Raw genomic sequence first — 15,338 nt, forward strand, 5'->3', positions numbered from 1 at the left:
TCCAGGTTTAGTAGCAGCTTTAGTGGTAGCATTTTGTCACTTTAACTTTAGCGCTGGCTCTAAGCTCGACTATGACCAATATACACTTTTAAATAAAGTATGCTTTAACTTATTTAGAGCCTGATCTTTGTTTTCCTATTAGCAGCGTAAACAAATAAATAGGTTGACTTGAATGACAAATACGTAGGTATCGAAGAAATTCGAGGCAGTCGTACATCTTTTCCTTTATATTTTCCAGTTATACCAGTAGCTTCGATTATATAACATTATTAAATTTTGTTCATTATAATTTGGTTTACATAGCGGTTTTATGTAAATTACTTTGCAAAAACCTCTCTTAAGCTCAAATTCAGGCTGCTGGACCACTGCAGGATTCCAGGTAATCAAAGACACAATTAATGTGTTGCTTACTTGTGTAACTACTGTGAGGGCGGTAAACAATTGCTCCGACAGCCAGCGACAATTAGGGTATTGGACTCGTTGTTGGTATACTCGAAATTTGTCGAAAAATGTCGGATTTCTCTTTCGACCGCATTCGAATACTTCGATATTAGGCTCATTAGGGTTCCTGAGAAAGGATTGCGGTTCGCTTAAAAAAAAAACTTTAGTCTGCTCCTGGGAATGTAGGCTTCATGTGAACTCGTGCGCTGCGTTAGGGCATAAATGTGCAAAATCGCGAGATCGTCCTGGCCACGGGTAGAACGAGGGCGCTCGATGACTCCTTCTAAGCTTAAAAAAGCCCCGGCTCTCGAGTTTTCAGAGTGCCTTTTCTGGACATTGCCCATTAGTTATCCATGCGGTGAGACTGTGTATTATGTGAGTCCTTTCTGCAGTAGCTGTCTGTCTCTCCTCGGCTGTCCTACTCTCGCCGGGCTGTGATTCAGACACCTTAGCCCTTGCTTTTTTGCTACACCAGCGGATATAACCAGTTTAGCTATCAAACATTTGACGAATTTCTCGCTTTTAACGAATTTTTTTGCTGCTTTTCAGTTTTACAGTTTTACTCTGCCTCCGAACCGCAGATGGTAAGTAACTTTTAACCAGGTATTTGAGCCGTTTATGTATCAGTGCTGGCGACGATGCCCGCACATGTTTAGTGGTTTCATCTTTCTCCCTACAGAACCTGCAAGTTGTATTGGAGTATATTCCCAGGTTAGTACAATGATAACCCAATTACAATGGCCTGCTAGAATTCCTGTGATGCTTCTAAAATTACTCTTATTTAATTCCATACAAGAGAAATAATGCCACACATAAATTTATAGCAATTTATTTATAGGCAAAACTATAATCAATACTAAATTTATATACAAAAAAGCCGGGTGTCTGTCATATTCACGACGATAATATGCACACCAAACATATGTATGTATGTATGTATGTATATTATATATGCATATATTTAAAATTACTTCAATTGTACTGCAAGTAAAAAACAAAATATTGTAAAAACAAAACAATAGGAATTGCAGCCGCCACGACGTCTGTAGATAACGCTTGTTAGCGTTCAGTCTTCACTCTTTGCTCCTGCACCTCAGTGGTGTACTTGGTGAACAGCTTGTGCGCGCCCAGATGGATCTTCGGGGCAACCCCAATCCAAACGTGGCACCCAACGCTTCACGGTTTGCGCTGCTGCTTCGCCAGGGAATTGCTCCTCGAAAATTGTACGGTAATAGAAAGCTTCTTTCGTGGTCGGTGTGTTAATGGGGAAACGTTCGGCGGCTGTCGCGAATTGCTCATCAGTAATGTGTGAGGTCGCCACACGGCGTATGCTGTCAATCCATTCATAGCCCACACCGTCGGAAAATTGCTCCTTTTGTCGCCACAGCACTTCGTTCGGCAGGTAATTGTTGGCGAACGTAGCACGTAGAATATGTTTCTCAATGCGATACTTTGTCTGATTACCCAAACAGTTGAGATCGCCTGGTATTTTATTATCCGGGCGTATTGACATCACATAGTTTACAAAGGATGTGTCGAGGAAGGGCACACGCAGTTCCAAGCCTTTGGCCATCGTCACTTTATTGGCACGCAGGCAGTCGGACACGTTGATTTGTTCGACACGCTTCACCAGCTCTTTGTGGAATTCTTCAGTATTTGGCGCCTTAAAGAAATATAAATATCCGCCGAATATTTCGTCAGCCCCTTCTCCAGATAGTATCATTTTAATGCCAGTACTTTTGATATAACGCGCCAGTATCAGCATTGGTAAACTACAGCGCACGGTTGTCACATCATATGTCTCCAAGTGGTAGATGATATCACGTATGCCGTCTAAAGCATCTTCTATTTCGAAAACTATTTCAGTATGATCACTGCCAATATAGTCAGCAACCAACTTCGCCGCCTTAAAATCAGGCGCATTGCACAGACCTACCGAAAAAGTTTTTAACCGATAGTTTGGATCACTTTCACGGCGTAGTTTTGTTGCAATCGAAGCTACTAGGCTGGAATCGACCCCGCCTGAAAGCAGCGCCCCAAAAGGCACATCGCACTGCAAATGTGAGCGCACAGCCGACTCGAATTTAGAGCGCAGTATTGACAAGTCCACCTCTTGTGTGGGTATATGTTCAATCCATGACTCCTTGAAATATTTCTTACGCTGGAGGTTATTTGCTGGACCTACACGCAGTTCACCTGGTGTAAACAGTTCCAGTTTCGGGCAAAACTCTACAAGGCATTTCATCTCTGAAGCAACCCATATATTACCATCCACATCCTCACCAATATACAACGGTATTATGCCGAAAGGATCACGCGCGATGAGTATATTTTTCGTGCGTTTATCGTAGAGCACAAAAGCAAACATACCAGTGATGTACTCCAACAGATGCTCGCCATAGATCTCATACAATTCACCAATCACATTGCAATCACTTTTGGGCTTGTAATGTCCACGCTTCTTTGCTATTTCCGCTGATTGTTCAAGGTAGTTGTAAATTTCACCATTCGCCACCACCAGTGTATTGCCGCTTTCCGAAACTAATGGTTGATGACCAGTGTGTACGCATATAACCGCTAGACGTTCATGTATCAATACTACGCCGTCCTCGGGAAGCACCTTGACACCTGTGTCATCCGGACCGCGGTGTCGTTGCTTGCCACTTTGTCGGTAGGCTATTTCGCGCGCAGTATGCATGCTGCCGTGGTAAACTTTTGGCGCCAAGGGTTGGCCATCTCTTGAAAATATCGCAAATATGCCACACATTATACTTAATAAATCTTTTATTTTTAATTAACTTTGCTTTAATACAAACTATTGCAGAATTTCTTTAATTTAATATATTTGCTTAAAAAATTCCATATGTGCTTGGCGATATGTCTGAAATACAATTGAAAAGCCGCCAACGTTTGCGTTGCCTTTTATAAACACGCTTATCATACTGCTTGCCAGCAAGTGAGAGTGCTTCAAAGTGATTAACCATTTACTCTTATTGCGTCATGCAATTTTCGCACTCAGCACTTTATAATATAAAAACTGTTTAGGTGCTCATTTATTTCCACCCTTTTATACGTTTTTTGGTTGGGAAGAAAAATTAATTTCTCATCAGCACACGACAATACTGTCTAGTTTGCGTTAGTGATTAGGGCAAGTTCAAAGACATAACATTAGCTGATATAGATTTCACTTGCCTTTGTTTATATATATATACATACATATATACACATGCTGCTATAAATATTAAAAATGTTTATTTACTCAAGTAGGCAAAATTATTCGAATCGGGTGCTGGCTATCGCGCGCTCTAGGTGCTCGCAACACGTGAACATCTGTGCCTTAAGCAAAGAAAGAGGTAACATATGTAGATGTGTGCGTATACTCATAAGTTGATCAGTGAGAGGCGTGCGAGAACACAGAGCAATGTACACATGTACATAACAGTAAACCACATATTTATTAAAAAAAAATGTTCTACATTTAAAACTCTATTGATTTTTTATTCATATTTTGAGCAGAATATTTACTTACATAATATACGAGAATAAAAGGGACTATTTTTTTACCTACAGATAGATGTTTTAAATCTAAGAATATACTATGATATAAGTTAGCACCACTTAAGTTATACCCACACCCGTAATGCAATTGCAACATCTCAGATGCTGAATAAACAAACGCAACAATGTAAGCAATAAACATCCGCCATGCGCCGATGTAAAGCAATTGTAAAAAATGCTGAGCCTAGCTTTAGCAATAAAAATCAATATCCAAATATACTGACACTTCGATCAGCAAAATTAGCTTTATCAATAAATATAAGTTTAAGTAATAAACATCCGCCATGCGCCGATGTAAAGCAATTGTAAAAAATGCTGAACTAGCTTTACCAATAAAAATCACAATATCCAAATATACTGATACTTCGATCAACAAAATCAATAAGCAATAAACATCCGGCATGCGCCGATGAAATCAATTATCAAAAATGCTGACACAAGTAGAAATAAGCTATATTAAGGACAAATTTAGTATTAAGTTTTGAGTTGTAAATTGGAATCTGAAGAATAAAGGTCTGTCGACCAAGAAAACTTGTGTTTTTTTTACATCGTCCAATCTTTCGGACGATAACTGGCGCCCGAGACAAATAAGCTTGGCAAAGTCTTACAAAAGTTATTGCAGAAAAAAGTGCCACTAAGCTATAAAAGAAAGTGCCACAAAAATTTTTTTTCAAAGAACTACAAATAAAAGTGCCACTAAGCTATAAAAAGAAAGTGCCACAAAGAAAATTCTTCTAAGAACTACAAATAAGTGCCACTAAGCTATAAAAAGAAAGTGCCACAAAGTTTTTCTAAAAACTACAAAAGTGCCACAAAGTTTTTCTAAAAAGCTACGAAGTGCCACTAAGTTATAAGAAGAAAGTGCCACAAATTTTTCTAAAAAGCTACAAAGTGCCACAAAAAAAAAAAAAAATCTTTAAAAAAAAAGCAATCAACATAAAAGAGGCGTGAAAGGGAACGTGGAACTTCCCCGACGCCCCAACGAAAAGCCAGACGAAGCCAGCCCGGACAACAACAACAACTTCATCAGCAAGGAGCAAGCCTAGTGCCCCTCAGTACCTACGGAAAACAGGACCACGCACACTTGCCGGCACCCAAATGCAGCTGAGATTAATGTAAGATTATAATAAATTATATATAACATAATACATTAGATTTAAGAATTTAACTCACATAGATGAGATTATTGTAACAATATAAAATTGGAAAATGTAAATTAAATCGTGTCTAACTTGATAATATTTTTGCTGAAAGAAATTGCAAAAATATTATGATATTTTTTAAAATAGTGAAAAAAAACGGAAAGCGTAGAATAAAATTTAAGCGAGGAATATTGCCACAGCAAATTAAAATTTCTAAATCCTACAATAGTAAAAAAGAAAAAATAATTAAATTCAAAATATTAAATCGCGTAACGTTAATAGAGGAAATTAAATTCCTCAAACGTTCAAACATTTTCCACTTTTGTAAAAATAAAATAAATAATAGAATTATAAAGCAACTACAAGGGTTTACTGAAAACCTGTTGTTAATGTAAAAAAAAAAAAAAAAAAAAAAATTTTATCTTTTTTTGAACGAAGTATTAAATAATAAACCATGGCAAACCCAAACAATCTGATTAGGCCACCAGTGCTAGTCGCACCACCTTCACCCCCAAACCCCCAAATTTCCCCAGACTTAGCTACTCTCATTAGGAATATGATTAGGGAAACCATAGAATCCAATGGACCTCATCTTATACAAAATGTCCTTAACAATAACAGCCCCCCCATAATAACAGATCAAACAATAGAGGAACAATTTAGGAACAACATGAATGAAATGGACAAAATTCCTGACGTAGTACGTTCACTACGAGAATTTTCAGGAAATGCCTCCGAATTTAGTTCATGGAAAAAAAGCGTTGAACGTATTTTAAGGATATACGAACCCTCAAAAGGCACTCCTAGATACTTCGGTATCCTAAATGTGATCCGAAACAAAATTATAGGAAAAGCGGATATAGCCCTTGAATCATACAACACACCTTTAGATTGGACAGCAATCTCCCGCTGCTTAACTACCCACTACGCAGACAAACGCGATATAGGTACCCTGGAATACCAGATGACGTGTCTCATTCAAGGAAGAATGACGATTAACAAATTCTACCAGGAAGTTTATAGCCATTTATCCCTGATCCTTAATAAAATAGGATGCATGGAAATAGGAGAAGAGGCAGTCCATCTATTAACAGATAACTACCGTGCTAAAGCCCTTGATACCTTCATCAGAGGACTTTCTGGAGATCTTCCTAGACTCCTAGGCATAAAAGAGCCGAAGAGCCTTCCAGAGGCCCTACACCTTTGCCTCAAACTAGAAAACCAGAGCTTTAGAGCGCAGCATGCATATAATCAGATGCCACAACCAACCCTCAGAAATCAAACTTTTAATTCTTCTATCCCTAGACAACAGCTTCCCACCTCAAGATATGTGCAACCTACAAATTCACAATTAAGGTTCTACCCCGAACTAGCCCATATACCTCACCCTCATCCAACCTATAGACAACAAAACCAAAACCAATCAAACCTATACAATAGATACCAACCACAAAATCCCTATTACCAACCACAAAATCGCTATTACCAATCACAAAATCCCTATAACCAACAACAAAACCACCCCCCTCCAAGACCACCTAAACCACCTCAACCTATGGATGTAGACGAAAGTATCAGGACGAAAGCAGTAAACTATACAAACCGTCCCAAACCACACGAACCAAGTAAACGCCCACCAAACGCATCAATGATAAACCACCCCCCCACGAAAGTTCAAAGGAACTTTCATATAAGTTCCGACGAAACCACAAACGACCAAAACTACGAAGACCAATACTATGACGAATATGATAACGGCCAGCCGACAGACTACAATATGAAAGAGACCCACGACCTGACGGACGTACATTTTTTAGGCTAAACAGCTCTTCGTTACCATACTTCAGATGCAAGACGAAGAGCGGCGACATACTAAACATTCTAGTAGATACAGGATCAAACAGAAATTATATACAGTGCAATTTAGTAAAAAAATATATGGAAAACGAAAAGCCTTTCTTTGCTAACTCAGTCGGAGGAAGAATAAAAATTACCCACCACACCTTTTTAAACCTTTTTAATTTAGAAGATTGCAGACTTAAATTTTTCCTGCTACCCACACTAAAGACATTCCATGCAATATTAGGGAACGACAGCCTAAAAGAACTCTCAGCAGTCATACATACCAAAGAAAATTTCATGCTTATAGCAAATACAAGAAGAATCCATCTCAGACAGTATAAGATACAGGACGTAAATGCAATACAAATTCGAGACGAACAAACGACAACGATAGGTAAAGACAAAATAAGACAGATAACGCAAAAACATAGCAACTTATTCTCAGAACCAAACGAAAAATTGACATACACAACAAAAGTAATAGCAGAAATACGTACTACTTCCGACACACCCATATACTCAAAATCCTACCCATACCCCATCAGCCTTAAACAAGAGGTCGAAGACCAAGTAAAAAAGTTATTGGAAGACGGAATCATACGGAAATCAAGGTCACCCTACAATTCACCTGTGTGGATCGTACCCAAAAAAAACAACGCTTCAGGTGAAAAGAAATTCCGAATGGTTATTGATTACAGAAAATTAAATGCAGTCACAATTGCAGATAGGTACCCGATACCTGAAATAAATGAGGTTCTCTCTCAGCTAGGGAAAAACCGAATATTCTCTGTGATTGACCTAAAAAGCGGTTTCCACCAAATTCCTCTTAAGGAATCTGACGTGGAGAAGACAGCTTTTTCCGTGAACAACGGAAAATACGAGTTCACCAGACTGCCATTTGGTTTGAAAAATGCCCCATTCATTTTCCAAAGGACATTGGACGACATACTAAGAGAACATATTGGACGTATATGCTATGTATATATAGATGATATTATTATATTTAGCAAAAATGAAAAAGAACATTCCGAACACATAGATACAATTTTTGATACTCTTACAAAAGCAAACATGAAAGTTCAAGTCGACAAATGCGAATTCTTTAAAAAACAAGTCGAGTTCTTAGGATTTGTAGTATCCTCCGAGGGAATCTCAACAAACCCATCCAAAGTACAAGCAATAGCCAACTTCCCCTACCCTCAGACGATCAAGGACTTAAGATCCTTCTTAGGTCTATCTGGATATTATAGACGATTTATCAAAGATTATGCTAAGTTAGCAAAGCCGTTAACATCCCTACTTCGAGGCGAAGAAGGAAGAATGTCAAAAAGCAGTTCAAAGAAAATCCAAATAAATTTAGATGAAAAAGCGAAAGCAGCGTTTAATAAAATAAAGACCACCCTAATATCCAAAGATGTAGTACTTCAATATCCTGATTATAGCAAAGAGTTTGACCTGACCACTGATGCCTCAAAATATGCCATAGGCGCGGTCCTAGAACAGAACGGAAAACCGATAACCTTTATATCAAGAACATTGAACAAAGCAGAAGAAAATTATGCAGTAAATGAAAAGGAGATGCTCGCCATAATTTGGGCACTAAATTCCTTTAGAAATTATCTATATGGTACAGCAAAAGTAATTATTCATACAGATCATCAGCCACTCACTTACGCCCTAAGCAATAAAAATAATAATTCTAAATTAAAACGTTGGAAAGCAATTTTGGAAGAGTACAACTATGAAATTAAATACAAACCCGGAAAATCTAACGTAGTTGCCGACACGTTATCAAGACCATTTGAAATAAATTCCCTATCAGTCGCTACACACTCCGACGAAAGCTCATCTCACAATCTAATCCCAGCAGTAGAAGGACCCATAAATGCCTTTAAAAATCAACTTTGGATCTCACTAGGAGACGAAGACAGCTATCAGTTTAAAATTCCATTCCCAACCTACCATAGGCATATAATAATTAAACCAAACTATTCAATAGAAAATCTAACTGCATTACTGAAACGCTACCTAAATCCTTCAGTAATAAATGGCATATTTACCTCCGAAGAAATAATGGGAAAAATTCAAGAAATTTACCCACTTCATTTTTCCAATTATAAAATCCGTTATACCCAAACAAAAGTAGAAGACTTAGTAAACGAAGATACACAAAATGAGGAAATATTAAAGGAACATAAACGAGCCCACAGAAATAGAGACGAAAATAAAAAGCAACTTATACAGAGATGCTACTTTCCAAAAATGAGAGCTAAAATAGAAAACATAATTAAACATTGCAAAATTTGCAAAGAAAATAAGTATGAACGTAACCCAAATAAACCACGCATACTGGAAACCCCAATACCTCAGTATCCCGGAGAAATAGTACATATAGACATTTACAATACAGAAAAAAAGCTAGTCCTAACAGCAGTGGATAAATTCTCCAAATACGCTCAAGTCAAAATAATAGAGTCAAAAGCAATAGAAGATATTAGAGAACCCTTACGACAGATACTTTTCGCCTTCGGTGTACCAAAAACAATAGTTATCGACAATGAAAAGTCTTTAAACTCAGCTTCTATACATTTTATGGTAGAAGACCAACTTGGAATTACAATTTTTAAAACCCCCCCATATGCAAGCACAGTTAACGGACAAGTGGAAAGATTTCACTCCACTTTATCTGAAATTATGCGTTGTCTCAAAGCAGAAAGCACACACCGTTCCTTTCAAGAACTATTAGATCGATGTACATACGAATACAACTACTCCATACACTCCACGACAGGAAAAAGACCTCTAGAAGTATTTTTTGGTAGACGTGTTTCAATAAACCCAGAACAATATGAGAATTCACGACAAGAAAATATAGAAATCCTTCGAAAAAAACAAGCAAAAGACTTAACCATCCACAACAAAACGCGAGAACCCATAAAAACATACGCCCCAGGAGACATAATATACGTTAGGATAAACAAACGATTAGGATCAAAAATTACAGCAAAATATAAGAAAGAAATAGTAAAAGAGGACAAATCCAGTATAGTGATCACAGAGAAAGGACGAACAGTACACAAAAGCAACATTAGACGATAGTAAACAGGTTTTTCCCTCCTTACAGATTTTGCAATAGAATTAAAATATAAACTTAGGATTATAAGAGAAGAATTTACAAATATAGATTATGCAATTCATTGGGCTAAGGCCGGAATTGTTAATTCATACATCTTATCAAACGAGGAATTAGAAATAATCAAATCGGTATTTATAAGTAATAACCTCACATTAAATAATGCTGAGTATTGTCAGTATACCTCTAGCTAATGAAGAAATTTGTAATTCAGTCACAATCAAACCAATTAAAAAGAACAAATATATCAATAAAATCCCATACGAGGATATTATTACTTGTAACAAAAAATGTTTGCTGTTAAATTAAAATGTAAAGAAAATAATAATTTAAGAATTTGTAATAACAAAAATATAATAGATATTAGTTTGAACGAACGGGGACGTCCGTTTTTAGCGGCGGAGGAGTTAGCACCACTTAAGTTATACCCACACCCGTAATGCAATTGCAACATCTCAGATGCTGAATAAACAAACGCAACAATGTAAGCAATAAACATCCGCCATGCGCCGATGTAAAGCAATTGTAAAAAATGCTGAGCCTAGCTTTAGCAATAAAAATCAATATCCAAATATACTGACACTTCGATCAGCAAAATTAGCTTTATCAATAAATATAAGTTTAAGTAATAAACATCCGCCATGCGCCGATGTAAAGCAATTGTAAAAAATGCTGAACTAGCTTTACCAATAAAAATCACAATATCCAAATATACTGATACTTCGATCAACAAAATCAATAAGCAATAAACATCCGGCATGCGCCGATGAAATCAATTATCAAAAATGCTGACACAAGTAGAAATAAGCTATATTAAGGACAAATTTAGTATTAAGTTTTGAGTTGTAAATTGGAATCTGAAGAATAAAGGTCTGTCGACCAAGAAAACTTGTGTTTTTTTTACATCGTCCAATCTTTCGGACGATAACTTATACATACAATACGTACATAGAGAATAGAACAATAAATTTATCTACCCGCGCGCACTTGTGCCTAACGATATTATAATTTTGTTAACGCAATGGTTGTATGTCGATTCAGCCATGTCTGTCCGTCCGCGCGTATAATACTCAAGTAAACATTATTATATTACTTCTGGTCCAAGGAAGATTGGTATTGAAAGTCGGTTAATTCTTATACACACCAATTTTTTCATTGTGTCAGACTTAATCCAGAAGAAGTAAATAAAGTAGGCTCGCCATTTTGGGCGGACATTTCTTCAACGAATTAGAAGATCTCGGCTCTGTTGAAATTAACAATCTTATGAAATTTTTGAAAAGTACACATTGGTTTCAGGAGGGATAAAGGCTAGTTCCCCACGCGGCATCGCCCATTCATTAGCATGAGTGTGTCCTACAATGGACAACCGCTTCAATCTAACCTAACCATCTCAGCTTTTAAGGCATGCCGCGCGATGAAAGATAGTCACATGTCCATGAGACCATTTTTTAGAACATACAATATGTAAAATTACAAAGTAAACAAACAGTTTGACCGCTTTCCATAACAGCGCAATGATGATGCAATGATTGAAGGAAGTGCATGTGCAATGTAATTTTGAGAGTGCGGTTCGAAGCAAAAATTAATGGATTAAAAAAAGCTTTTTCCAGTTCTACCATATGCATGCAAGAAGAAAAATCCACCTGCCGCATTTTCCATAACTTTCATGAGAATAAAGTAGTCCCCTTAATTTCCACTTCTGTGTTTCGAAGCTTCCTCTTTAATCTCATACGTTGACGATTATTCTATACTGGTTTCCGGCAATGAAGTCGGTGGCTTGTGTTCAAAAGTGGACAATACGAGTTTTTCGGGTTTCATGTCCTGATTAAGCGCATTGTTTTTATGTTATGTTTATTCAACATCATAATTCAACTAGTGTTATCTTTACTTTTGTTGTTGTCCTTATGTACATATTCACTTTCATCTTTGTTCTTATATCAAGTAGTAAAATTTACCTTCATCTTTGCATTTATCCTTTTCTTCATCTACATACATACACCTTTAGCTTCATTCTTGTATTTCTTGAATGCAGTATCAATAATAAAGCTTCCATTTCGGAAGCCTTTGTACTCGTTCTCCCATTTGTATTAGTGTAATTTTTGAATGAATTTTTTCGCTTTATATTAAACTAGTTTGAAATTTGATTACATTTCTTTTCTCAAGCACCAATCTGCCTTCCGAATGATATACAATTATTTATATCTTAAAATATAGTTTTGAAATAAAAGCTAGGTGAAGAAAATGTCTATGCGGCGCCTTTGAAAATGTCTTTGCCTAGACAAATTGTGGTGTGTTTGTTTAGTTAATAAACCAAAAACTCTAGAGAATTCTACCAAACCAATTTGTATGAAGAAAAACTTCTCAAAACAGTATTGACTGCTGCCTGTCAATCTGCTAATCTGGCATACTATATGTGAACGGGGAGATTATTTTTTCTGGATTAATTGCCAATCACTGTATATGTAACTCGTTAACGAAAATCTGGAAAATCCAAATATTGATTGAGCGAAACTGGTCGGAAGTTGTGAATTGTTTAAATTATAAAAAGAAGAAACGTTTTTAGTTTCATCCTGGTAAATGGTAATGAAAAACTGTACCTATTCGCATAAACTTTTGCACGCCTTAACCAATTTTCAGCAATTTCTGTTATAAACATCTGTTACCAATTATATGGTAGATAGGTGGGGTTATTAGCCGATTATGTGCCACATATTATCAAGTTTTGTTGAGATAGCTTATTTTTTGCTCGAGAGATATCGCTGGTATAAACAGTCCCAAATAAACACTGATAAATCCCATACAATTAAACCACATAAATATTTTTTGAACGCAATACTTACTTTTAATACTTTGTCTATAAATCGAAAGACGCAAAGCCTTTAAGTACTCTACTTTTTGGCATTCCCACATATGTACATGCATTCGTACATGCGTATGAATTTGTAAACCCATACATATGTATATAAATGGCACGTACATCATTTTTTGGGTGTTTAGCTGAGTTCCTCGTCCAGTTTGTAATGTGCATGATGAAGTTGTCCCACATATGAAGAAAACTACAGTGTTACGCCGCCTCCGAACGGCAGCGCAGATGGTTTTTATAATAAGCTTTTTCCACTCGAAAGTTTGCCATTGCCGCCGAGGAGGAACCGTTATTAAAACAAAACAAAAACATTTTATGTAATTTTGTGTTTCGAACCTGGGCCCCAACGAATGCTAGTCAAAAAAAAAAAACTGCGGCTACACTGGTGGCATATATGTATATATACATACGTACATATATACTGCACACAAATTACCGCTATCAATAGCTTATAAGCTGTGTACTTATTATTAACCACTTGTCTGCATTCTGAAGTATTTAATTACATATAATTTACACAGAGCGCTTGCTATCTTAAAATAGTTAGGCTGCGAAACCAAAGCCTTTATGCCGCCAGAGGAGCTCCGCTAAGGTCTGCCAAGGCTCGACTGCTCATTTTGCAAGTTTTAAAATAGCCGATACGCCATGCACATGTACAGTAATCTGGACAATTCAGGACAATTTCTGAATTTATGTTATAAGTTCCTTTAATTTGTATTTTGCCAATCCAATTTCCTGTTAAGAAACCAAAGGACTAAGAAATAGTTTGAGAGTTCTCAAGATGTTAGAGCCCCAGTGCCATTCCAGTAAAAAAAACCCAAATAAGTAGCATCATTTTCTGGAGGTCTATTCGCACGCTTTACTCTACAACTCTCATGAGACAAGCGAAAAAGTGTTAAAAACAATGTCTACGATCGCCTTTTTTGTCTAGTTCAAAGGCTAAGTGTAATAAAAAATTCACTGAAATTATTTCATAAATGAATATTTTTAATTTTCTTTACGTAATCTTAGCCAACAGCCAAACCTGAAATATTTTAGCTTTTTTATTCTAAAAATAGGTTCTTTTTGAAGTGAAACTTCTTAGGCGTCGATGGCCGAGCGAGAATGGAGAGTAAAATTTCAAAATCATACAACGTTTTGAGCATTTTCGTTCAGCGGGAGAGAAAAAAGATTATAACGCAGAGGAAAAGGAGAGAGAGCTATACCTTATATACCTATATCTTAGATACACTTTAAGCTATTTTTCCTTGTGGTTGCTAATTTCTAGTGAAAAGTTACACTGCCTACTTTTTGGCGCTTGCTTGTTGGTGCAAACTTGAAGGAATTATATTTTTGGTGCCTACTTTTTGGCGTTAAATTTCCTTGGTGCCTACCGTTTGGAGAGTTTTTTGGTCCCAATTTTTTTGGCGTTTATTTTGGTGCCTACTTTTTGGCGCAATTATCGCCAATGTATTTTTTATGTTTAAATTTTATCTCACAACTTTTCATTCAAAACAAGATTCCGTACAAAGAATTACTTGTACTTTCGGGCAAAAAAAAGGAAAATTTAAAAAATGTCAGTAAATCCATATATTTTCTACCTTTGTGCGCTAAAAATATTAAATAAGCTAATGGGGTTAGAAGAAATACTTCATTTCTAAATTTCTCTTCTGATTTTATAATGTTGACACCACAAAGCGGTCGTTCATTGCATACGATAAACCTCATGCCATAAACCCCGCGATTTATCGCATGAGACCTGCAATGAGCGGTCTCCACTCATATTATATCGACTGAGATTATTTGCATGCGATCAGCGTCTACATGTCGAGACAGCGGGTAAGAGTTAGACCAGTCTACATCTAAAGTCTGCGTGCACCTTACAAATATTTTTAAATTGATTAAAAACACAATATAAATTTATAATTGAAGACATATTTTATTTATTTATTCTTTCATTACATTCTTAAGTTACAAAAGCAAAAGAAAATAACAAGATTATACCGTTGGGAGAACCATAGTCACATTTAAATGTTGCTTTGTGTTAAAAACTTTTTAATGGCTTAAAAGAATTACGCTACGTTTTTTGGATTATAGAATATACAGAACATATATATACTAGAAAATTACGGTAATAACCAATAGCAAAAATGCGTTAAATGAAAGTGAACATACAAAATTATTGATAAATAGACTGCTTTAAGGCAGAATTAAATTAATTTATGTATGTTTATTTTCGAAATTTACAAGTAAATACATCTTTAAAACCGATTTTAATCTATTGAATTTTTGATTTATCTTGCTAGTAGTCAAAATTAAAAATTGTTTGAATCCTTAGGTAATTCACTAAACCGTGCCCCAATATTTTTTATTTGCTCTA

The 15,338-nt window shown here is 36.3% G+C and overlaps 1 protein-coding gene across 1 annotated transcript; it reads right to left on the reverse strand.

Moving 5' to 3' along the window:
• Nucleotides 1-1,337: 1,337 nt before the first annotated feature.
• LOC129242279 (probable asparagine synthetase [glutamine-hydrolyzing]) lies at nucleotides 1,338-3,459 on the reverse strand. The gene has a single exon (XM_054878835.1). The coding sequence runs from the start codon at nucleotides 3,206-3,208 to the stop codon at nucleotides 1,535-1,537; it is 1,674 nt and encodes a 557-aa protein (XP_054734810.1). The 5' UTR covers nucleotides 3,209-3,459; the 3' UTR covers nucleotides 1,338-1,534.
• Nucleotides 3,460-15,338: the final 11,879 nt, after the last annotated feature.

This window comes from Anastrepha obliqua, chromosome 3 (genome assembly GCF_027943255.1).
Source record: "Anastrepha obliqua isolate idAnaObli1 chromosome 3, idAnaObli1_1.0, whole genome shotgun sequence".
Classification (NCBI taxonomy): Eukaryota; Metazoa; Arthropoda; class Insecta; order Diptera; family Tephritidae; genus Anastrepha; species Anastrepha obliqua.